Raw genomic sequence first — 24,566 nt, 5'->3', positions numbered from 1 at the left:
ATAATGAAATGCACCCACCTGGTGTCCCAGGTATAAATCAGTCCCTGATTACGGGGGAAACAAATGATACCATTTAAAGCAGTGGAACTGGTCCCAGGTATAAATCAGTCCCTGATTACGGGGGAAACAAATGATACCATTTAAAGCAGTGGAACTGGTCCCAGGTATAAATCAGTCCTTGATTACGGGGGAAACAAATGATACCATTTAAAGCAGTGGAACTGGTCCCAGGTATAAATCAGTCACTGATTACGGGGAAACAAATGATACCATTTAAAGCAGTGGAACTGGTCCCAGGTATAAATCAGTCCCTGATTACGGGGGAAACAAATGATACCATTTAAAGCAGTGGAACTGGTCCCAGGTATAAATCAGTCCTTGATTACGGGGGAAACAAATTATACCATTTAAAGCAGTGGAACTGGTCCCAGGTATAAATCAGTCCCTGATTACGGGGGAAACAAATGATACCATTTTAAAGCAGTGGAACTGGCTCCGAGGTCCAGATTTGAATTTGAAGGTTATGTCATGTCCGTTCCTCTGAAACGCCCAGGACTACACATCTATTGTTCTCCCCCAGTAGGCTCACGTTGCCAGACGTAAAATTCCCACATCTCCGAACCTAGAACCTTTTGGGGCAGGCCACCAGCTCTAGCACACCTGGGGGTGTATTCATTATGCCGATTCTGTTGCAAAACGTTTCTTAAACGGACGCAAACGGGGTGAGACCTACCTGAATTTGTCCAATGCCAATAAATTTGCTTTTTAGTTGCAAAATGTTCCGTTTCGGACTAATAATTACACCTCTGATTCTACGAACCAAGGGCTTGGTGATTAGCTGCGTAGCTCTAAGACGGTGGTGTTGTGTGTGTGTGTTGAGTCTGACTAGTTCTTCACCATCTCTCTGTGTGTGTCAGGTTTTACTCCGCAGAGATCAGCTTGGCGTTGAACTACCTCCACGAGAGAGGCATCATCTACAGAGACCTCAAACTGGACAACGTGCTGCTGGAGTCGGAGGGACACATTAAACTCACTGACTACGGCATGTGCAAGGTGAGTGTCGAAAGTGTGTCTGTTGCTGTGTTTCTGTCTGTACTGTGTGTGTCTATCTTTGTGTGTGTGTGTGTGCGGTTGTAGTTGTCCCTGTGCATCTTAAGCTTGTGTGTGTGTGTGTGTGCGGTTGTAGTTGTCCCTGTGCATCTTAAGCTTGTGTGTGTGTGCGGTTGTAGTTGTCCCTGTGCATCTTAAGCTTGTGTGTGTGTGTGCGGTTGTAGTTGTCCCTGTGCATCTTAAGCTTGTGTGTGTGTGTGTGTGTGTGTGTGTGTGTGTGTGTGTGTGCGGTTGTAGTTGTCCCTGTACATCTTAAGCTTGTGTGTGTGCGGTTGTAGTTGTCCCTGTACATCTTAAGCTTGTGTGTGTGTGTGTGTGTGTGTGTGTGCGGTTGTAGTTGTCCCTGTGCATCTTAAGCTTGTGTGTGTGTGTGCGGTTGTAGTTGTCCCTGTGCATCTTAAGCTTGCTTGTGTGTGTTACATTTGAGTCATTTAGCAGAAGCTCTTATCCAGAGCGACTTACAGCAGAGAGTATATACATTTTCATTCCTCTTATGTACTGGTCCACCGTGGGAATGGGACCCACAACCCTGCTGTTGCAAGTGGCATGCTCCAACTGAGCCCAACGGGACCCTGAACGTTGTGAGATGTGTGTGTGTGCTTCCTGATGCTGTGTAGGAGGGCTTGAGGCCAGGGGACACCACCAGTACGTTCTGTGGGACCCCCAACTACATCGCCCCTGAGATACTGAGAGGAGAGGACTATGGTTTCAGCGTGGACTGGTGGGCTCTGGGGGTGCTGATGTTTGAAATGATGGCTGGGCGGTCGCCCTTCGACATTGTAGGAAGCACCGACAACCCAGACCAGAACACAGAAGACTACCTATTCCAAGGTAATGCTGTTAGGACAGGGTCAAAGTTCATGTTATGGAAAGTACTCGTGTTGTTACTCTGTATTGGCCGATCCTCAAGAGAAAGTACGTGGTACTCTCATCAGTCAGTAAAAAAGGATCTCTGTGCAGCTAGACTTGGGCGGTAAACGGTATATACCGGGTTATTTGGAAACAATTTATTTTTAAGTTTTTCAATATTTGTAATATTTGTAGTTACTTTTACAGTAAATACTTGCAGTCAGCTAGTGCAACATGTTAGGAGATAAAGCATATTGCGTTCTGTATTTTACCAGTCACATTATGAAGCTTACCGTGAGTTCCCCCAGAACAGTTGAGCCAGTCACGTGTGTTTTGTAAATAGCACAACGGAAGAAAAATGGGAGCTGGTGAGTTCAGCTGTGTAGTGACGGGTTGCGTTTCCTATCGAGTGCTCAGGGACTGCAACTATAGTTTCCCTTCACAGAAAATACATTCACGCAACGTATTTGGCAGAAAATCACTTCATTGTCATCAGTGACAACAGAAGTCCAACACTATCTGGCTGTAAGTCAATTCTTACAATGAAAAAGCAAGGTATTTTTTTGTTGTTGCAAGAAACGATGCATGGCCGTCATATTTCTAATGTTTAGCCAGCTACATTTCCTAATGTTTTGTTTAAAGTTAATCTTGCGTCTTACCGGAGGAAAATAGTCTGTCGACACTGAGAAAAGTAGCTACACGTCGGTCGTTGTCTTTTGATATCCGTTCGTGGATTGTCATCCGAGTGGAAAAGTGCAACTGAAGCTCAAAATTAGTTTGACAACGAACAGTAAATTACAATAATACGCATTTTAGTTCTGCGTTTACTGAAATGCAACGAAATTCCCTGCGTGAAAAACAAGTAATTCTGTTTTAACTGAACTCCTAAGTTTAACTTCTCTAAGTAAGTGGCTGAATTAATAAAGGGCATCATATTGTGTTAGCTGTCTGCCATGTTTGAGAAGTCAAAGCTCTCTTGGGATGAGTTATCTGTACAGCTGTCGCTGCAGCTTGATCTCCTGTCGGCTCCTCCCCCATCTTCTCTGAGCAGAGCAAGCAGGCCTGTAGCCCTAGCGACTCCAGACAGACACGGTGTGTACACAGCAGGCCTGTTGCCCTAGCGACTCCAGACAGACACGGTGTGTACACAGCAGGCCTGTAGCCCTAGCGACTCCAGACAGACACGGTGTGTACACAGCAGGCCTGTTGCCCTAGCGACTCCAGACAGACACGGTGTGTACACAGCAGGCCTGTTGCCCTAGCGACTCCAGACAGACACGGTGTGTACACAGCAGGCCTGTAGCCCTAGCGACTCCAGACAGACACGGTGTGTACACAGCAGGCCTGTTGCCCTAGCGACTCCAGACAGACACGGTGTGTACACAGCAGGCCTGTTGCCCTAGCGACTCCAGACAGACACGGTGTGTACACAGCAGGCCTGTTGCCCTAGCGACTCCAGACAGACACGGTGTGTACACAGCAGGCCTGTTGCCCTAGTGACTCCAGACAGACAGTGTGTACACAGCAGGCCTGTTGCCCTAGCGACTCCAGACAGACACTGTGTGTACACAGCAGGCCTGTTGCCCTAGCGACTCCAGACAGACACGGTGTGTACACAGCAGGCCTGTTGCCCTAGCGACTCCACACAGACACGGTGTGTACACAGCAGGCCTGTTGCCCTAGCGACTCCACACAGACACGGTGTGTACACAGCAGGCCTGTTGCCCTAGCGACTCCACACAGACACGGTGTGTACACAGCAGGCCTGTTGCCCTAGCGACTCCACACAGACACGGTGTGTACACAGCAGGCCTGTTGCCCTAGCGACTCCAGACAGACACGGTGTGTACACAGCAGGCCTGATGCCCTAGCGACTCCACACAGACACGGTGTGTACACAGCAGGCCTGTTGCCCTAGCGACTCCACACAGACACGGTGTGTACACAGCAGGCCTGTTGCCCTAGCGACTCCACACAGACACGGTGTGTACACAGCAGGCCTGTTTCCCTAGCAACTCCACACACACTGTGTGTACACAGCACTATTCCTCCTTCAGACAAACATGGGTCTCAAATGTGCTCATTTGCATAATGTCTCTCGTTCACATTCGCTTGTAAATATCTGAACTCACCAAAAATGACATTCAGTAGCTCCTACCTAATATATGTACAGTTTTATGAGCGGACTTGCCTGTCTTTGTAATTCGTTTATTTTTTGTTTGGGCTCGTTAGCATATTTAGCTAGCAGCATCCATTGAAATGCTTAATTACTTGTGCTAATTTTGTTAGCATTCTGGTAATGGACACCCAATTGTCTTTTTTTGACGCCCTGTTGTGTACTAAGCCGTCCCGGGGGACAGTAGGAATATCTGTATACTGCCAACCCTACTGTGCACCTCTAGTCAAAAGTCTGATTGTTCTTGAGGGCTGACTGGGATAGTGGTAATGCTGCAGTGCCTGACACATGTCCACAGTGTCAGAATATCGGTTTCAATAAGGTATTTTTCACAGCCTCTCTCTTTATATCCACTCTGTCACTATTGTAAAAGCCCTCTCAAAATCTAATCTAATCTCTCTCCTCCTCTGTAGTAATATTGGAAAAACAGATCAGGATTCCTCGATCGTTGTCAGTCAAAGCTGCCAGCGTCCTCAAGGGCTTTCTCAACAAGGTAACTACTGCACACTCCCGCCTCTCCTCCCTCCCGCCTCCTCTCCCTCCCGCCTCCTCTCCCTCCCGCCTCCTCTCTCTCCCTCCCGCCTCCTCTCCCTCCCTCTCTCCCTCCCGCCTCCTCTCCCTCCCCTCTCTCCCTCCCGCCTCCTCTCCCTCCCCTCTCTCCCTCCCGCCTCCTCTCTCTCCCTCCCGCCTCCTCTCTCTCCCTCCCGCCTCCTCTCTCTCCCTCCCGCCTCCTCTCTCTCTCCTCCTCCTCTCCCTCCCGCCTCCTCTCCCACCCTCTCTCCCTCCCGCCTCCTCTCCCACCCTCTCTCCCTCCCGCCTCCTCTCCCACCCTCTCTCCCTCCCGCCTCCTCTCCCACCCTCTCTCCCTCCCGCCTCTTCTCCCTCCCGCCTCTTCTCCCTCCCGCCTCTTCTCCCTCCCGCCTCTTCTCCCTCCCGCCTCCTCTCCCTCCCGCCTCCTCTCCCTCCCTCTCTCCCTCCCGCCTCCTCTCCCTCCCTCTCTCCCTCCCACCTGTCTCATTATATATGTTGTAATTTTCTCTCGCACCCTTTTCTTCGTTGCTCTCCCTCTCTTCCACTTCTCCCTCCCTCTCTTCTATCTCTCTCCAAGGAACCTAAGGAGAGGCTAGGTTGTCACCCCCAGACGGGCTTCGCTGACATCATGGGTCATCCCTTCTTCCGAAACGTAGACTGGGACCTTGTGAGTCATCGTGTCTTCTATCTTTCTCTGTCTATCAGTGTTCTCTGGTGTTGAGGTGGGTTAGAACACCATGATCCAACAGAGAGGAGAGCCGGTGAATCATTGTTTTCATTCAAACGAAGCAGCAGAATTCTCACCAATGATAATTAACTTCAACACTGTGAACGACAGACAGTGAGACAAATCAACTCCTATACTGCCGATACCGATTATTTGAGGACCAAAAAAGCCTATACCGATTTAATCGGCTGATTTTTATTTATTTATTTGTAATAATGACAATTACAACAATACTGAATGAACACTTATTTTAACTTAATATAATACATCAATAAAATCAATTTAGCCTCAAGTAAATAATGAAACATGTTCAATTTGGTTTAAATAATGCAAAAACAAAGTGTTGGAGAAGGAAGTAAAAGTGCAATATGTGCTATGTAAGAAACCTAATGTTTCAGTTCCTTGCTCAGAACATGAGAACATATGAAAGCTGGTGGTTCCTTTTAACATGAGTCTTCAATATTCCCAGGGAAGAAGTTTTAGGTTGTAGTTATAGGAATTATAGGACTATTTCCCTCTATACCATTTGTATTTCATTAACCTTTGACTATTGGATGTTCTTATAGGCACTTTAGTATTGCCAGTGTAACAGTATAGCTTCCGTCCCTCTCCTCGCTCCTCCCTGGGCTCGAACCAGGAACACACTGACAACAGCCACCTTCGAAGCAGCTTTACCCATGCAGAGCAAGGGAAACAACCACTGCAAGGCTCAGAGCGAGTGACGTTTGAAACGCTATTAGCGCGCGCTAACTAGCTAGCAATTTCACTTCGGTTACACCAGCCTCATTTCGGGAGTTGATAGGCTTGAAGTCATAAACATCGCAATGCTTGACGCACAACGAAGAGCTGCTGGCAAAACGCTCAGTCAGATACTTAGATACTTGTATGCTCAGTCAGATTATACACAATGCAGGACACGCTAGATAATATCTAGTAATATCATCAACCATGTGTAGTTAACTAGTGATTATGATTGTTTTTTATAAGACAAGTTAAATGCTAGCTAGCAATTTACCTTGACTTACTGCATTCGCGTAACAGGCAGTCTCCTTGTGGAGTGCAACGAGAGCGAGGCAGGTCGTTTTTGCGTTGGACTAGTTAACTGTAAGGTTGCAAGATTGGGTCCCCCGAGCTGACAAGGTGAAAATCTGTCGTTCTGTCCCTGAACGAGGCAGTTAACCCACCGTTTCTAGGCCGTCATTGAAAATAAGAACGTATTATTAACTGACTTGCCTAGTTAAATAAAAGTAGAACAAATAAATAATAATATTTAAATTGGCAAATCGGCGCCCAAAAATAACGATTTTCGATTGTTATGAAAACCTGAAATCGGCCCTAATTAATCGGCCATTCCGATGAATCAGTCGACCTCTAGTTTCCACATAGTTGAGGGTCATCACCTTAGACAAGCCCAGACGGTCTCCTTTCCCACCAGGGAACAAGACAGGCCAATGGGATGTTTTGGTTCTCTAAGGGCAGGTTTCTCAGAGTCCTATTAAACCTATTCCTGGACTAAGTGGTTCTGTTGTAGTTAGATGTTCACCACCAATAAGCAGTAACATGGTTAACCTCATGATGTTTCACCTGTTGCAGCAGACACCAGGGTTGGGGTCAATTCAGATTTTCAATATTCTGGAAAAATGGAATTGGAATTTCAGTTTACTTCCTGAATTGTAAAGGAATTGACTCCAACCATGGTAATGGGCCAGACATACTCCCAAGGCAATCTCCCTAGTTCCAGCCACCCGCCCACCTGCCAGCTAAACAAACAGGCTGGCATCTAGACATGCCTCCAGTCCCAGACCAGCTCAGGAGCAGCCTGACCTCTTTCCCCTGTTTGGTCTGGACTGCTGCTGTACTGGCTGGCTGGCTCTCTGTCTGGAAGGATCAGGTTACACTGCTGGGCTGCCTCCCCCTCCACTCAGTCTCACCTCATAAACAACAGGTGGCAGCCTGCCCGTGCAGTACTCTAGTCTACCTGCAGGGGGGGCAGTACTGGGTCAACACACTGCAGGCTGTCTGTCTGTCTGTCTGTCTGGCCTGAGTTTACAGTGGAGTTTTCACTAAGCCACAGCACAGTCACTAATATTGTTTCAGAGAGAAACAGGGAGATTGGCTTTTGGTAAAATCATTTTTGTTAGACAGTTTCATACACTGAACCCCATTTCTTTACTTACACACACACACACCTTTTTTTTCACACCATTGGTTAGAGCCTGTAAGTGAGCATTTCACTAAGGTCTATACCTGTTGTATTCGGGACATGTGACAAATAAAGTTTGATTTGATTTGAAGTATTGTTTTGTAAATAATGCTTGTTGGTTGAAACATGGTGCTTGCAGTATAAAGTTGGCTGTAAGTAGCTTTGGATAAAAGCATTTAGCTAAATAGCTTCATGTACATTATTTTAAAAGAGTATCAAGCTCAAGGTGTGTGTGTCCGCCCTCTGACCCCATTGCCTTGTGTTGTTTCAGATGGAACAAAAGCAGGTGGCTCCTCCATTCAAACCCAACATCTCAGGAGAGTTTGGACTGGACAGCTTCGACACCCAGTTTACCAACGAGCCTATCCAGCTCACGCCTGATGACGAGTGAGTGTCCTAATGGCTGGCTGGGCAGACTGTCTCTGTCTGGCGCTGTCTGTCTCTGTCTGGCGCTGTCTGTCATTCTTCATGAATCAGTTTTATTTATTTGATTCATCTTCATTTAAACAGGGAGTCACTCTTTTACAAGAGAGCCCTGAATACATTTACAAATAAAACCCACTACATAAATAAAACCCACTACATAAATAAAACCCACTACATAAATAAAACCCACTATTATTATAATAATAATAATACACATTAAACATATTTAAGAAAAGCAATCGCATTCATTTACATAAGTCTCCAGTCAATAATTTTAAATGTCTGATTTTGTGTATTGATCCACACATAAAGGGCAGGAACAACTCAAATCAGATTTTCCTAACTCTATGGAGACCAACGGGATCTCCAGAGATATCCATCCCTGAGAACGGATTTGGTCATTTTGTTTGTCTAAAATGAATCAATGAAGTGATGTACAGTGGAAGTTTCTGCCAGACTGCTTTGTAAATAAATTAGAGACCAGTGCAGATATCTTTACAGACATCCCTCATGTTTATAAAGAATACCATGAGTCCTAAAAACTTCTTGCTGAATGGAGTACTGAATGGAGTACTGAATGGAGTACTGAATGGAGTACTGAATGGAGTACTGAATGGTTTCAAAACAGAGGCTGCCTATGATGGAGGTTACTAAGACCTGTGAATGAGTTCCTGATCAGCACGGTCATAGGACGACCCCCTTAACCTCTGTTCCTGTCCTGTTTTCCAGTGACGCGGTGAAGAAAATCGACCAGTCGGAGTTCGAAGGGTTCGAGTACATCAACCCTCTGCTGATGTCGGCCGAGGAGTGTGTGTGAACTAGGGAGTGTGTGGGAGTGGACACAGCGCGCCACCTCGTGTCCTCGACGACGTCACTAGTTAGCTCTGCATGGTTACCAGACTACCCGGTGATGACATCATCAAAGAGCGTCCTGCTGTTGAATAGAGAGAGGCGGAGAGCCGCCGGGCCTCTCAGACGAGAGACACTAACTTGCCAAACCAATCTCACATAGTGTGTCACAAATGGCACCTTATCCTTGACGTGTAGTGCACTAGGGAATGGGGTGCCATTTTGGACGAACGTCACTGTCCTTTTTTTTTTTTTTAACCACTAGTCTTTTAAAACTACTTTCTCTCTCAATTATTTTTGTATTCATGTACCAAATCCGCACTGATTTCCTCGTTGGTCATCAGAGTGCAGGCTCTCAGTAGCCAATGAGGCTTGGAGGTTGGTTACCTAGGTTACTGGACACAAAGGGAGGGGGGACACAGACGGTCCACAGAGAACAAACTAACCATCCTCTCTTCTTCCCAGCTTGGAGGTGGTTAATGCATATTTTATTTGTACATAATAAGAATGATGTTTAGCCAAGGCCTTTTAACCCCAAGCCAGATCACCAGGGAACATAGTTGAAAATGGTTTTATGTTCACTACATGTATCATGATGAGCATTGTTGCAGCACCATGTTTGTAGAGGACTGAAGAAGAACAAGTGGAAAACAGCATTTAAAAAAAAAAACACAAAAAAACACCAATCTATATATTTTTCTCATTTTATTTAATGAAATGGCAGTCTATGTACGCTGGTCAATGTCCCCAAAGTGTTACGCCGTCGTCAAGCCCGTTGGCTCACTTATTGTTTACGTTTTGCAGTAGTCGTCGTGGCAACTTCCAGGACAGAGACGGTTCCAAGTTAAAGCGATTGCCGTCTCAGCAGCCAACCAACACTAACTAACGTAGATACTGACAAAAGGCACATGTCAAATGGCATCCTATACTATATAAAGAGCGCAACAAAAGTACTCTACGATAACACTGCAAGATTTAGAGTTAGGGTGCTGTTATGGATACTACCACACTGTGAATGAAAGAATTTACTGTGAGGAGAAGATTTGGATACGAGTGGGCTGGACCACTAGCTGAGTTTAGTGATATGTCCCAAATGGCACACTATGCCCTATCTAGCGCACTACGTTTGGTCATAGCCCTATGTGCCCTGGTCAAAACTAGTGCACAATTATTATTATTTTTTTAACCTTTATTTAACTAGGCAAGTCAGTTAAGAACAAATTCTTATTTACAATGACGGCCTAGGAATAGTGGGTTAACTGCCTGTTCAGGGGCCGAACGACAGATTTCTACCTTGTCAGCTCAGGGATTCGATCTTGCAGCCTTTCGGTTACTAGTCCAACGCTCTCACTAGTTAGCTCTGCATGGTTACCAGACAACCCGGTGATGACATCATCAAAGAGCGTCCTGCTGTTGAATAGAGAGAGGCGAAGGGCCGCCGGGGCCTCTCAGACGACAATAGACACTAACTTGCCAAACCAATCTCACATAGTGTGTATGCTTCACAAATGGCACCTTATACTCTACGTGGAGTGCACTAGGGAATGGGGTGCCATTTTGGGACGAAAGTCATTCTTGCCATTTGGGACACAACCTAGTAGTTTATGCAATCTGTCGTTGACAAAGAACCAAAACAATATTTTCTAAAGGAGGAAGAAAAGTTGTTAAATATGTATTTTCCTTTACAGTGGTACAGTATATACACACACAGTAGGAAAAGCTGGTGTCCTAATATTAGCTAATATTATATTATTAGCTCATATTATACCTAATATTATATTAAAGTTTGTAGTTTTCCCTCTCTGTTCATTTTTAAAATAGAATGCCTTTCTGAAACTCTTTTGTTTATATATCTGTTTTCACAATATTAAAAAAAAAAAAGTTTCTTTAGTTTTCTCTAGTCCATGTCTGTGAATCAGTTTGAATATGAATGATAAGGATGGAGTCTGACCGTCGATCTCCTGGACCACTTCTGACCTCCAGATGACGCTCTTGAAAGAGATTTTCATCAAATTGAATAAGAAACACTATCAAAGCATTTAACAGCTTCAATTTATATTCCAAGTTCTAAAAAAAATAGTTCAGTCTCAAATGGCACCCTATGCCCTATATAGCACACTACTTTAGATCAGAGCTCTATGGGCCCTGGTGGAAAAAAACAAGTGCACTAAAATAGGGAATAGGGTGCCATTTAGGGTGATGATTGGGATGCTACCAAAGTGTTTTAAAGTGGTGCCAAGTGGTGATTGGAGAAACAAACAACTCTTCAGAATTTTTATCATGTTACTTTATATTGCAATGTATTTTTGTTACTTAAAAATAAAAAAATATATTTAAAAAAGTGCTGTTTCTCTAATGATTGATCGCTACATTGATTGGTGATTATTGTTATTGTGTGAAACCTGTTTGAAAACACTTTGATGGGGATGATGTTTTTATTTCCCTCCCTGTCTGTGTTGCTGTTTGTCCCTGCTACTGGTTGTCTCGTGCTGTTGCTTTTCTTCTGTCTCTCTGTTCATTGGTCTGTTGGTGTGTCTATCGCTGTTCGTCTGTCAGAGTGTCTATATCCGTCTGGCTGGCTCGTTGTGTCTGTTTATCTGCCTGTTTGTCCTGTCCATCGCTGTCTGCCTGACTAGGTGTCCGTCTCTGTCAATCTCTCTGTCTGCCTGACTAGGTGTCCGTCTCTGTCAATCTCTCTGTCTGCCTGACTAGGTGTCCGTCTCTGTCCATCGCTGTCTGCCTGACTAGGTGTCCGTCTCTGTCAATCTCTCTGTCTGCCGGACTAGGTGTCCGTCTCTGTCAATCTCTCTGTCTGCCTGACTAGGTGTCCGTCTCTGTCCATCGCTGTCTGCCTGACTAGGTGTCCGTCTCTGTCAATCTCTCTGTCTGCCGGACTAGGTGTCCGTCTCTGTCAATCTCTCTGTCTGCCGGACTAGGTGTCCGTCTCTGTCAATCTCTCTGTCTGCCTGACTAGGTGTCCGTCTCTGTCAATCTCTCTGTCTGCCTGACTAGGTGTCCGTCTCTGTCAATCTCCCTGTCTGCCTGACTAGGTGTCCGTCTCTGTCAATCTCTCTGTCTGCCTGACTAGGTGTCCGTCTCTGTCAATCTCTCTTTCTGCCTGACTAGGTGTCTCTCTGTTTTACCGATACCTGTTTTATGTTTAAATGAACCTGGGAGGTAGATCACAAAGCAGTTTCATTAGGCTGGATAAACACTAAGAGTTCTAGATCCTGTCTAAATTCACACTGCAGCAGCAGCTTGTCTCCTGTAGTCATGTGATGTGACGTTGCCAGACGTTTGGCTACCTCGGGTCAAAGGTCACTGCCACGAGAGCTGTCCTGTCTTTTCTCTGCCCTCCTCGGTCTCCTCTTCTCTCTCCTCTGCCCTCTCTCTCCTCGGTCTCCTCTTCTCTCTCCTCGGTCTGCTCCTCTCTCTCCTCTGCCCTCCTTGGTTCTCTTCTCTGCCCTCGGTCTCCTCTTCTCTCTCCTCGGTCTCCTCTTCTCTCTCCTCTGCCCTCCTTGGTCTCCTCTTCTCTGCCCTCCTTGGTCTCCTCTTCTCTGCCCTCCTTGGTCTCCTCTTCTCTGCCCTCCTCGGTCTCCTCTTCGCTCTCCTCAGTCTCCTCTTCGCTCTCCTCAGTCTCCTCTTCGCTCTCCTCAGTCTCCTCTTCGCTCTCCTCGGTCTCCTCTTCTCTCTCCTCTACCCTCCTCAGTCTTGGTCTCCTCTTCTCTGCCCTCCTCGGTCTCCTCTTCTCTCTCCTCTGCCCTCCTCGGTCTCCTCTTCGCTCTCCCCAGTCTCCTTCGCTCTCCTCGGTCTCCTCTTCCTCTACCCTCCTCTTCTCTTCTCCTCTGCCCTACCCTCCTTCAGTCTCCTCTTCTCTCTCCTCTGCCCTCCTCTCAGTCTCCTCTTCGCTCTCCCCAGTCTCTCTTCTCTCTCTGCTCTCCTCAGTCTCCTCTTCTCTCTCCTCTCTCTCTTCTCTCTCCTCTACCCTCCTCAGTCTGCCCTCCTCGGTCTCTCTCTCCTCTGCCCTCCTCGGTCTCCTCTTCTCTCTCTTCGGTCTCCTCTTCTCTCTCCTCGGTCTCCTCTTCTCTCTCCTCTACCCTCCTCAGTCTCCTCTTCTCTCTCCTCTGCCCTCCTCGGTCTCCTCTTCTCTCTCTCTCTGCCCTCCTCGGTCTCCTCTTCTCTCTCCTCTACCCTCCTCAGTCTCCTCTTCTCTCTCCTCTGCCCTCCTCGGTCTCCTCTTCTCTCTCTGCCCTCCTCGGTCTCCTCTTCGCTCTCCTCGGTCTCCTCTTCTCTCTCCTCTGCCCTCCTCGGTCTCCTCTCTCTCTCTGCCCTCCTGCTCCTCCTCGGTCTCCTCTTCTTCGCTCTACCCTCGGTCTCCTCTTCTCTCTCATCTGCCCTCCTCGGTCTCGGTCCTCTTCGCTCTCCCAGTCTCCTCTTCTCTGCCCTCCTCAGTCTCCTCTTCGCTCTCCTCTTCTCTCTCCTCAGTCTCCTCTTCGCTCTCCTCTTCTCTCTCTGCCCTCCTCGGTCTCCTCTTCTCTCTCCTCGGTCTCCTCTTCTCTCTCCTCTACCCTCCTCAGTCTCCTCTTCTCTCTCCTCTGCCCTCCTCGGTCTCCTCTTCTCTCTCTGCCCTCCTCGGTCTCCTCTTCGCTCTCCTCGGTCTCCTCGGTCTCCTCTTCTCTCTCCTCTGCCCTCCTCGGTCTCCTCTTCTCTCTCTGCCCTCCTCGGTCTCCTCTTCGCTCTCCTCGGTCTCCTCTTCTCTCTCATCTGCCCTCCTCGGTCTCCTCTTCGCTCTCCCCAGTCTCCTCTTCGCTCTCCTCAGTCTCCTCTTCGCTCTCCTCTTCTCTCTCCTCTACCCTCCTCAGTCTCCTCTTCTCTCTCCTCTGCCCTCCTCGGTCTCCTCTTCGCTCTCCTCTTCTCTCTCCTCTGCCCTCCTCGGTCTCCTCTTCGCTCTCCTCGGTCTCCTCTTCGCTCTCCTCGGTCTCCTCTTCTCTCTCCTCGGTCTCCTCTTCTCTCTCCTCGGTCTCCTCTTCTCTCTCCTCTACCCTCCTCAGTCTCCTCTTCTCTCCTCAGTCTCCTCTTCTCTCTCCTCTGCCCTCCTCGGTCTCCTCTTCTCTCTCCTCTGCCCTCCTCTGTCTCCTCTTCTCTCTCTGCCCTCCTCGGTCTCCTCTTCTCTCTTCTGCCCTCCTCGGTCTCCTCTTCTCTCTTCTGCCCTCCTCGGTCTCCTCTTCTCTCTCTGCCCTCCTCGGTCTCCTCTTCGCTCTCCTCGGTCTCCTCTTCTCTCTCCTCTGCCCTCCTCGGTCTCCTCTTCTCTGCCCTCCTCGGTCTCCTCTTCTCTCTCCTCGGTCTCCTCTTCTCTGCCCTCCTCGGTCTCCTCTTCTCTCTCCTCTGTCCTCGGTCTCCTCTTCGCTCTCCTCGGTCTCCTCTTCTCTCTCCTCTACCCTCCTCGGTCTCCTCTTCTCTCTCTCCTTTGCCCTCGGTCTCCTCTTCACTCTCCTCGGTCTCCTCTTCTCTCTCCTCGGTCTCCTCTTCTCTCCGCTCTCCTCTTCTCTCTCCTCTGCCCTCCCTGGTCCCCTCTTCTCTCTCCTCTGCCCTCCCTGGTCTCCTCTTCGCTCTCCTCTGCCCTCCTCGGTCTCCTCTTCGCTCTCCTCGGTCTCCTCTTCGCTCTCCTCTGCCCTCCTCGGTCTCCTCTTCACTCTCCTCTGTCTCCTCTTCGGTCTCCTCTTCGCTCTCCTCGGTCTCCTCTTCTCTCTCCTCTGCCCTCCTCGGTCTCCTCTTCTCTCTCCTCTGCCCTCCTCGGTCTCCTCTTCGCTCTCCTCGGTCTCCTCTTCACTCTCCTCGGTCTCCTCTTCGCTCTCCTCGGTCTCCTCTTCGCTCTCCTCGGTCTCCTCTTCTCTCTCCTCGGTCTCCTCTTCGCTCTCCTCGGTCTCCTCTTCGCTCTCCTCGGTCTCTTCTCTTCTGCCCTCCTCGGTCTCCTCTCCTCTGCCCTCCTCGGTCTCCTCTTCTCTCTCCTCGGTCTCCTCTTCTCTCTCCTCGGTCTCCTCTTCGCTCTCCTCGGTCTCCTCTTCTCTCTCCTCGGTCTCCTCTTCTCTCTCCTCGGTCTCCTCTTCTCTCTCTCCTTTGCCCTCGGTCTCCTCTTCACTCTCCTCGGTCTCCTCTTCTCTCTCCTCGGTCTCCTCTTCTCTCTCCTCGGTCTCCTCTTCTCTCTCCTCGGTCTCCTCTTCTCTCCGCTCTCCTCTTCTCTCTCCTCTGCCCTCCTCGGTCTCCTCTCTCCTCTGCGTTCACCTGCCGTTCTTAACCCTCTAACACAGTGGTTCTTAAACCTCCTCTGGGATACCCAGACATTTCATAGTTTTGTTCTAGCCCTGAACTAGTTTACCTGATTTAAGTAGTCAAGGGCTTGAGGATTAGTTGACAAGTTGAATCAGGTGTGATCTGGAATACATCAAATAAATGGAATGGCTGGGGGTCCCTGAGGAAGTTGGAGAACCTCTGCTCTCCTCTACCCCTCTCTCTCTCTCCTACCCCTCTCTCTCTCTCCTACCCCTCTCTCTCTCCTCTACCCTTCTCTTTCTCCTCTACCCTTCTCTCTCTCTTTCTCCCCTACCCTTCTCTCTTTCTCCCCTACCCTTCTCTCTTTCTCCCCTACCCCTCTCTCTTTCTCCTACCCCTCTCTCTTTCTCCTACCCCTCTCCCTTTCTCCTACCCCTCTCTCTTTCTCCCCTACCCTTCTCTCTTTCTCCCCTACCCCTACCCCTCTCTTTCTCCCCTACCCCTCTCTCTTTCTCCCCTACCCCTCTCTCTTTCTCCCTACCCCCCTTTCTCTCTTTCTCCTCTACCCTTCTCTCTCTCTCTTTCTCCTCTACCCTCTCTCTCTCTTTCTCCTCTACCCTTCTCTCTTTCTCCTCTACCCTTCTCTCTCTTTCTCCTCTACCCTTCTCTCTCTCTCATCTACCCTTCTCTCTCTCTCTCTCTCTCATCTACCCTTCTCTCTCTCTCTCCCTCATCTACCCTTCTCTCTCTCTCTCCTCCTCTACCCTCTCTCTCTCTCTCCCTCCTCTACCCTTCTCTCTCTCTCCCTCCTCTCTCTCTCTCTCTCCCTCCTCTACCCTTCTCTCTCTCTCCCCTCTACCCCTCTCTCTTTCTCTCCTACCCTTCTCTCTCTTTCTCCTCTACCCTTCTCTCTCTTTCTCCTCTACCCTTCTCTCTCTCTCTCCTCTACCCTTCTCTCTCTCTCTCTCTCCTCTACCCTTCTCTCTCTCTCCTCTACCCTTCTCTCTCTCTCCTCTACCCTTCTCTCTCTCTCTCTCCTACCCTTTTGTCTCGTTATTATATCTCAACGGTTTCATCAACACCCCTTGTCTCCCAATCTGAAAATCCTGGGTGGAAAATATATTGTAAAACCACAGGCGATACTGTACTGTAAATCAAACTTCCTCCGTGAAGGACATAAAGGGATACATGTCTCGTACCACAATCCTGTTCTTGTAAAACGCTGGCCTTCTCAGGCGCGACGCTGCAGCATCACCCCTCACCACCTCAGCCTCTGGAACACAGAGGCTGTATCACAAACGTCACCATATTCCTTACATAGTTCACCACTTTTAACCAGGGTCCGTAGGGCTCAGGTCAAAAGTAGTGCACTATGTAAGGAGTAGGGTGCCATTTGGGATACAGGCAGCCAGAGCGGACAACCGCTGTATAGTTAATGATGTAAAACGGTGGAGGATCTGAAAAACATCCTGCTTTAATTGCTCTTATCTTGTCTGCCCCCCCCCCCCCATACCTAGAGGGGGTTTAATTAAGCAATACAACAATCTATCTCATACTGTTTCTGTTCAGCAGGAAAAACACAACGACCCATTTCGTTAAACACACACTGTAATGTGTAGTGTACTTCTCGGTGCTGCAGTACATGCTAATGTGTGTACCAAATGGCACTATTCTGTATATAGTGCACCATAGGGCTCTGGTCAAAAGTAGTGCACTACATATTGGGAATAGGGTGTGATTTGTGCTGCACTGTTTATGTACTTCAAGGTGCTACGTTCTACTACATACTAAACACAGTCTTGGAGGCAACGTTATCATCATAGCTAAACCACTCTGACTCTGTTGAATCAGTGTGTGTGTGATTGAAAAACCTTCTTGGTCTTTGTCAATAAATCAACGATGAGTCATTGTCGTCACATCCCCCACACCACATAGCGCTGCGAGATTCAGAGAGCTGCTATGTACAGATTGGTTTCGGTAGTAGTTTTACTACTGTCATTGTAATGATATAGTGACGGCATCTCCAGTGTCATTCAATTTATCACTGTTCTTACCGTATCTAATCAAGTTGAAACATACTACCAAGCATGCACAGAACACTGGGGATCAGAGGTGGAGACAGGGACTGGGGGTCAGAGGTGGAGACAGGGACTGGGGTCAGAGGTGGAGACAGGGACTGGGGTCAGAGGTGGAGACAGGGACTGGGGTCAGAGGTGGAGACAGGGACTGGGGTCAGAGGTGGAGACAGGGACTGGGGGTCAGAGGTGGAGACAGGGACTGGGGTCAGAGGTGGAGACAGGGACTGGGGTCAGAGGTGGAGACAGGGACTGGGGGTCAGAGGTGGAGACAGGGACTGGGGTCAGAGGTGGAGACAGGGACTGGGGGTCAGAGGTGGTGACAGGGACTGGGGGTCAGAGGTGGTGACAGGGACTGGGGGTCAGAGGTGGAGACAGGGACTGGGGGTCAGAGGTGGAGACAGGGACTGGGGTCAGAGGTGGAGACAGGGACTGGGGTCAGAGGTGGAGACAGGGACTGGGGGTCAGAGGTGGAGACAGGGACTGGGGTCAGAGGTGGAGACAGGGACTGGGGGTCAGGGAGGTGGAGACAGAGGTGGAGAGGGACTGGGGTCAGAGGTGGAGACAGGGACTGGGGTCAGAGGTGGAGACAGGGACTGGGGTCAGAGGTGGAGACAGGGACTGGGGTCAGAGGTGGAGACAGGGACTGGGGGTCAGGGGTCAGGGACTGGGGTGGTGGAGACAGGGACTGGGGTCAGAGGTGGAGACAGGGACTGGGGGTCAGAGGTGGAGACAGGGACTGGGGGGACTGAGACAGGGACTCAGAGGTGGAGACAGGGACTGGGGGGAGGTGGTCAGGGACTGGGGAGAGGTGGAGACAGGGACTGGGGTCAGGGTCAGGGAGAGGTGGAGAGACAGGGACTGGGGGTCAGAGGTGGTGACAGGGGGGTCAGAGGTGGAGACAGGGACTGGGGGTCAGAGGTGGAGACAGGGACTGGGGGTCAGAGGTGGGTCAGGGACTGGGGTGGTGACAGGGACTGGCGGTCAGAGGTGGAGACAGGGACTGGGGTCAGAGCTGGAGACAGGGACTGGGGGTCAGAGCTGGAGACAGGGGCTGGGGGTCAGAGGTGGAGACGGACTGGGGGTCAAATGTGGTGACATGGGGTTCATTAATTTATGATTGATCATAGAGTCTAGTCTAGTGATTTGATTTGATTGGTACATAGAGAATGTGTGTAATGACAGCTGGGCAGCAATAGAATAAGGATCAGGTCATGGGTGTCATATAGAGTGTCTGGATGGCTTCCCTGAAGACACAGAGGATTTATCCATATTCTACCCAGAATATATCCTGTAAAATATGTGAATAGATTTCATTCTATGTGTAATGCTGGTTTTGCGGCCCGAGTGGAATAAATATAATTCCCCTTTTGAAGTAAATCAATAAAACAAAGGCACAAAATATTTGTGAAAGTATTGAACATTTCCCACAATATGGATTTAAATGCATTTAATATGAATTAAACTGTTTATTTACTACTATTCCAGACGTATCTTGTTATATGCCTAGACCTCTTCCTGCAATATTCTAATGAAGTGTGGCTTTTAATAAATAAAAGGGTTTTAATAGACTAAAAGAAGAGATGGCGATAGAATGTGTTGTTACGTCTTATTCCCCCAGGGTGCACTTAGGAGGCTCAATAGGAGTTGAGACAGAGCCCAGGCTAACAGAGAGGTTCATCAATGTGCTAGCTAGTAATTATTTTCCTTTCCCAGTCCTCTGACCATGCCACAACAACTGTGTGTCCCAAATGGCACCCTTTTCACTATATAGTGCACTACTTTTGCCCAGAGCCCATACTCTACCACCTCAGCCAACAGCTCTGTGTTTATTAGGACCTAATGAACAATCAGCATTGGCTATTTTATTGTACGTATGAGATACATGTTTTATCACAGCAGATGTTATTACAGGGAATCAATGTCTCTTGTGCTCTGCGGCTGGATAGGAGGAGAGAGTGTGTCCCAAATGGATCCTTATACTGTATAATGTGGTAGAATGTTGACCAGGCTGGGCCCATGGGACTTTGGATCAAAATGTATGCACTATGAAGGAACTAGTGTGCCATTTGTGTTTCAGACAGAATGTACACTGTTACACAGCTACGGCTTCATGCTCTCACAATACATCTGCTGACCCCGCTGTCGTGTGAGAGCCAGCCTGGAGGTGCTGGCCGGGGTCGTTTATCAAACCTTTATCATGCCGCTCACACACAGACACACAAAAGAAACGTACTTGCACACACACGCACATTAGGCTGTGACATCGGAGTGTGAGTCAGACCGTCAGACAGACAGTGAGGGAGCATGACGTGTCCTCTCTCTCCCAGGCAGCTCGATAAGCCTCTCAGTGTACAGCCACCGTCTGATTAACAGTTACATGACAAGGCTCAGGGATCATCCCAAATGGCACCCTATTCCGAATAGGGGCCCAAAAGGGCTTTGGTGAAAAGTAGTGCACTATGTAGGGAATAGGGTGCCATTTGGGATGCATCCTCTCTCAGCTGGAGGGGGCAGTTGGGTTTAATTTGGGAGAAAATATGTGAGGACATGGACAAATCACAGAGAGATCTTTAATTGCTAGGACAAAAATATCATATGAAAATGTAAATGTTTTTATAACTGACCATAAAACAAATTGAGGTTTAAATGAATGTCATCTTTAAACAATCAAAGACCTTAAATTATGTTGTAAGTAGCTCTATCTGCCTTAGACTAAACTTTTGACATTTCCTTTTGGTAGCAGTTGATGTAATTCTTCAATAACACAAACCCCAAAGGAAATCTGGGGGAGGAAAATGGGTTTATTCAAAGAGGACAAATCATACAGGGAGGTAGATGGTCATTCTCCCTTGTCCTCAGTGGTTCTCTCCTGTTGTTCTCTCCAGTGGTTCTCTCCAGTGGATCTCTCCTGTGGTTCTCTCCAGTGGATCTCTCCAGTGGATCTCTCCTGTGGTTCTCTCCAGTGGATCTCTCCTGTGGTTCTCTCCAGTGGATCTCTCCTGTGGTTCTCTCCTGTGATTATCTCCCCAGAACAAAAGGACAGGATCTAGTTTTATAACCTAGCCCTAGCCTGTGGTTGAACCAATTAGAAGTCCTTGCAGTACAACTGGGCCAATGGCCAAATAACAAGTATCCTGTTTCAGGCTCACTGTATAGACAAGTTCCTCCCATGTCTCTGACCCATTGATCAATAATTCCCTATTACAGAAAAAAAAACTATTTCCATTGATCGTTAATTCAATTTACTTCTTGTCCTTTTGACCTCTCATACTCTGTCTCTGCGTTGTGTATTTATCTTCAAAATATTTGTATACTTTCCTACAGTGGCTTGCGAAAGTATTCACCCCCCCTTTGGCATTTTTCCTATTTTGTTGCCTTACAACCTGGAATTAAAATTGATTTTTTTTGGGGGGGGGGGGTTGTATCATTTGATTTACACAACATGCCTACCATTTTGAAGCGCCAGACATAGCATTTTCCTTGATGGCCAAAAAGCTCAATTTTAGTCTCATCTGACCAGAGTACCTTCTTCCATATGTTTGGGGAGTCTCCCACATGCCTTATGGCGAACAGCAAATGTGTTTGTTTATTTTTTTCTTTAGGCAATGCCTTTTTTTCTGGCCCCTCTTTCGTAAAACCCAGCTCTGTGGAGTATACGGCTTAAAGTGGTCTTATTGATAGATACTCCAATCTCTGCTGTGGAGCTATCTCTCTGATTTGGTCCTGCCGTACATACCTACACGTACGCTACGGTCACAAGACGCAGGCCTCCTAATTGTCCCTAGAATTTCTAAGCAAACAGCTGGAGGCAGGGCTTTCTCCTATAGAGCTACATTTTTATGGAATGTCTGCCTACCCATGGTGTAGTGGTGTGGGGGCTGTGCTTTGGCAAAGTGGGTGGGGTTATATCCTTCCTGTTTGGCCCTGTCCTGGGGTGTCATCGGATGGGGCCACAGTGTCTCCTGGCCCCTCCAGTCTCAGCCTCCAGTATTTATGCTGCAGTAGTTTATGTGTCGTGGGGCTAGGGTCAGTTTGTTATATGTGGAGTACTTCTCCTGTCCTATCTGGTGTCCTGTGTGAATTTAAGTATGCTCTCTCTAATTCTCTCTTTCTTTCTCTCTCTCGGAGGACCTGAGCCCAAGGACCATGCCTCAGGACTACCTGACATGATGACTCCTTGCTGTGCCCAGTCCACCTGGCTGTGCTGCTACTCCAGTTTCAACTGTTCTGCCTGTGATTATTATTATTTGACCATGCTGGTCATTTATGAACATCTTGGCCATGTTCTGTTATAATTTCCACCCGGCACAGCCAGAAGAGGACTAGCCACCCCACATAGCCGTGTTCCTCTCTAGGTTTCTTCCTATGTTTTGGCCTTTCTAGGGAGTTTTTCCTAGCCACGGTGCTTCTACACCTGCATTGCTTGCTGTTTGGGGTTTTAGGCTGGGTTTCTGTACAGCACTTTGAGATATCAGCTGATGTACGAAGGGCTATATAAATACATTTGATTTGATGGTTATATTTGGTCCCTTTGTTACCTCTTTGATTAATGCCCTCCTTGCCTGCTCTGTGAGTTTTGGTAGGCGGCCCTCTCTTGGCAGGTTTGTTGTGGTGCCATATTCTTTCCATTTTTTAATAATGCATTTAATGGTGCTCTGTGGGATGTTCAAAGTTTCAGATATTTTTTTTATAACCCAACTCTGATCTGTACTTCTCCAAAACATTGTCCCTGACCTGTTTGGCGAGCTCTTTGGTCTTCATGGTGCCGCTTGCTTAGTGGTGTTGCAGACTCTAAGGCCTTTCAGAATAGGTGTATATATACTGAGATCATGTGACACTTAGATTGCACACAGGTGGACTTTATTTAACTAATTATGTGACTTCTGAAGGTAATTGGCACCAGATCGTATTTAGGGACTCCATAGCAAATGGGGTGAATACATATGCACGCACCACTTTCCCGTTGAAAAATATATATAATAATAATTTGAAATAAGTTCTTTTTTTCATTTCACTTCACCAATTTGGACTATTTTGTGTATGTCTAATACATGAAATCCAAATAAAAATCTATTTAAATTACAGGTTGTAATGCAACAATATAGGGAAAATGCCAAGGGGGATGAATACTTTTGCAAGGCACTGTACTTATATTGAAACTGGAATCATTAATGGTAAAACAGCCACGTCCTTTTTACAATATTATAACCTAACGTGTCAGGCGTAACAGAAACGCCTTAGAGGAGTTCCCATATCCGGTTTTCAGCAGGAAAGGAAGTTAGGTTGAAAATATCTGTATGCCCGAAAACCAGAACATTCCATTGTTGGCAACTCCTTTAAGGCTCACAATATTACAACAACAAAGATGTTACTGTAAACAACCAACACTGCCCCCCACAGACATCCTCTCACCCGCGCTAGAAGAGCACAATATGTACTGCAATTGTATTTTTCCTGCTCCTCAGCTCTACAACAAAAACAATAACTATGGTGGGGTGGCCAGTGGCGTTGTTTCCCCCTACTGCGGAGTCCATTTTCTATTTGTACTGCCGATCTCTCGAATGAAGAGAGGGATTGCCTAGTGCAGGGTTTGGCAAACTGGGGCCTATGGGCCAGATTCAATGGGAGGTTTGAGTAAAATACAAAAAATATACACTAAAATATACACTAAAAATATATTTTGAGAGGGGTGATGATTAATTTGGGTAAAAATAAACATATTTCAAAATAACTGCAATTTTTCTGGCCCGCAAATAGATTTTGACAAACAAATCATACCAAAACAAAATGTGCAGCCCTCCATTAAATTTTAAAATCTCGGTCTGGCCCTTGAGCAAAAGGTTTGCCCACCCCTGGCCTAGTGTATATAATGTGAGTCTAATATGAAATATTACACATTTACATATAGCCTATAGGAAAACTGCCCTAGCCCTTCTGATTCTCAGGGAGGGGGTAGGGCTTTAAACATGGTAGTAGTCAGTGTGTGGACAGTAGATAGACCATAGCACCGCAGCCCTTCTGATTCTCAGGGAGGGGGTAGGGCTTTAAACATGGTAGTAGTCAGTGTGTGGACAGTAGATAGACCATAGCACCGCAGCCCTTCTGATTCTCAGGGAGGGGGTAGGGCTTTAAACATGGTAGTGGTGTAGTAGTCAGTGTGTGGACAGTAGATAGATCATAGCACCGCAGCCCTTCCCTTTCCACACATCATATTAAAAGAAAGCCAATAACTCATCCATGATACAGGACAGAGTCTGAGGAAGCCCCAGCCAGCAGCAACCTGGTCACAGGCGTAAATCATTAATAGGTGCATCCTAAATGGAACTATATTTGTTATTTGTTATTTGATTATATAGTGCACTACGTTTGACCAGGGCCCTACTTTTGACCAGGGCCCATAGGGCTCTGGTCAAAATAGTGGACTCTGTTGGCCGGAAATAGGTTGCCATTTGGGACACATCTCTAATTATCAACTGTCAGAGCAGAGACCACAATCAGCCCTACTATGTTTTTTTTGAGGGGGCACTGATGATTCCCCATATCTATTATATATATATTTTTTGTATTAATTATGAATTGTGTGTCAAATATATTGTATATATTTCATGTACAAATGTATTAAAAAATAAGGGCGCTGTGTTCTGCCCTCTCAGTTTCAGTGGGCCTGACGTCTCTGAGTCCAATCAATCCAGACAAGTCACACATTTCAGCCAAACTCCACATTCATTAACACAGTGAGCAATCCACCTCTTTTACGCCTCTCTCTCATCACAGGCACCAGCTAGTGAATCACACAGCTATGACTTTTAACTGGCGCCATGTCTAACTTATTGACATTGCAGGTAAACATACTTTTGGGGTGGCAGGGTAGCCTAGTGGTTAAAGCATTGGACTTGAAACCGGAAGGTTGCAAGTTCAAACCCCTGAGCTGACAAGGTACAAATATGTCGTTCTGCCCCTGAACAGGCAGTTAACCCACTAGGCCGTCATTGAAAATAAGAATTTGTTCTTAACTGACTTGCCTGGTTAAATAAAGGTAAAATTAAATTTAAAAAACATAATTTCCTAAAAAGTCACAAAATGATCTCAGCTTGGTAAATGGATTTGATGTGTTGTATTTTATCTCTTATCCTCAAACAACCTTTCCTATGTTTCTTTTGTATGTTTACAAACTTGAGTGAAAGCCCAAATTCATTGTGTTTGGTGTGATCAGCTGCCAAACTAATGTCACCCCAGGACATGATGTTACTGGGAAAAAGATCAACAAAGTGTTAAAACATAACAAATAAACCAAAACAATATGAACCAAATAGATATATTTTAAATCAAATATGGTATAGTATAGAT

At 47.2% G+C, this 24,566-nt stretch overlaps 1 protein-coding gene across 2 annotated transcripts in view; it reads left to right on the top strand.

Moving 5' to 3' along the window:
- LOC115114034 (protein kinase C iota type-like) overlaps positions 1-11,213 on the top strand; it is a 73,124-nt gene extending 61,911 nt beyond the window's left edge. For both annotated transcript variants that reach the window (XM_065013744.1, XM_065013743.1), the window contains 6 exons: positions 918-1,053; positions 1,728-1,941; positions 4,549-4,628; positions 5,244-5,333; positions 7,868-7,983; positions 8,752-11,213. In XM_065013744.1, coding sequence (XP_064869816.1) covers positions 918-1,053; positions 1,728-1,941; positions 4,549-4,628; positions 5,244-5,333; positions 7,868-7,983; positions 8,752-8,839 — 724 coding nt within the window. In that variant the 3' untranslated portion in view covers positions 8,840-11,213. The remainder of the gene's footprint in view (positions 1-917; positions 1,054-1,727; positions 1,942-4,548; positions 4,629-5,243; positions 5,334-7,867; positions 7,984-8,751) is intronic.
- Positions 11,214-24,566: the final 13,353 nt, after the last annotated feature.

This window comes from Oncorhynchus nerka, linkage group LG9b, assembly GCF_034236695.1.
Source record: "Oncorhynchus nerka isolate Pitt River linkage group LG9b, Oner_Uvic_2.0, whole genome shotgun sequence".
In the NCBI taxonomy this organism is placed as follows: Eukaryota; Metazoa; Chordata; class Actinopteri; order Salmoniformes; family Salmonidae; genus Oncorhynchus; species Oncorhynchus nerka.
Note: the sequence above shows the minus strand (reverse complement) of the source record. Positions and strands in the feature narration are given on the sequence as shown.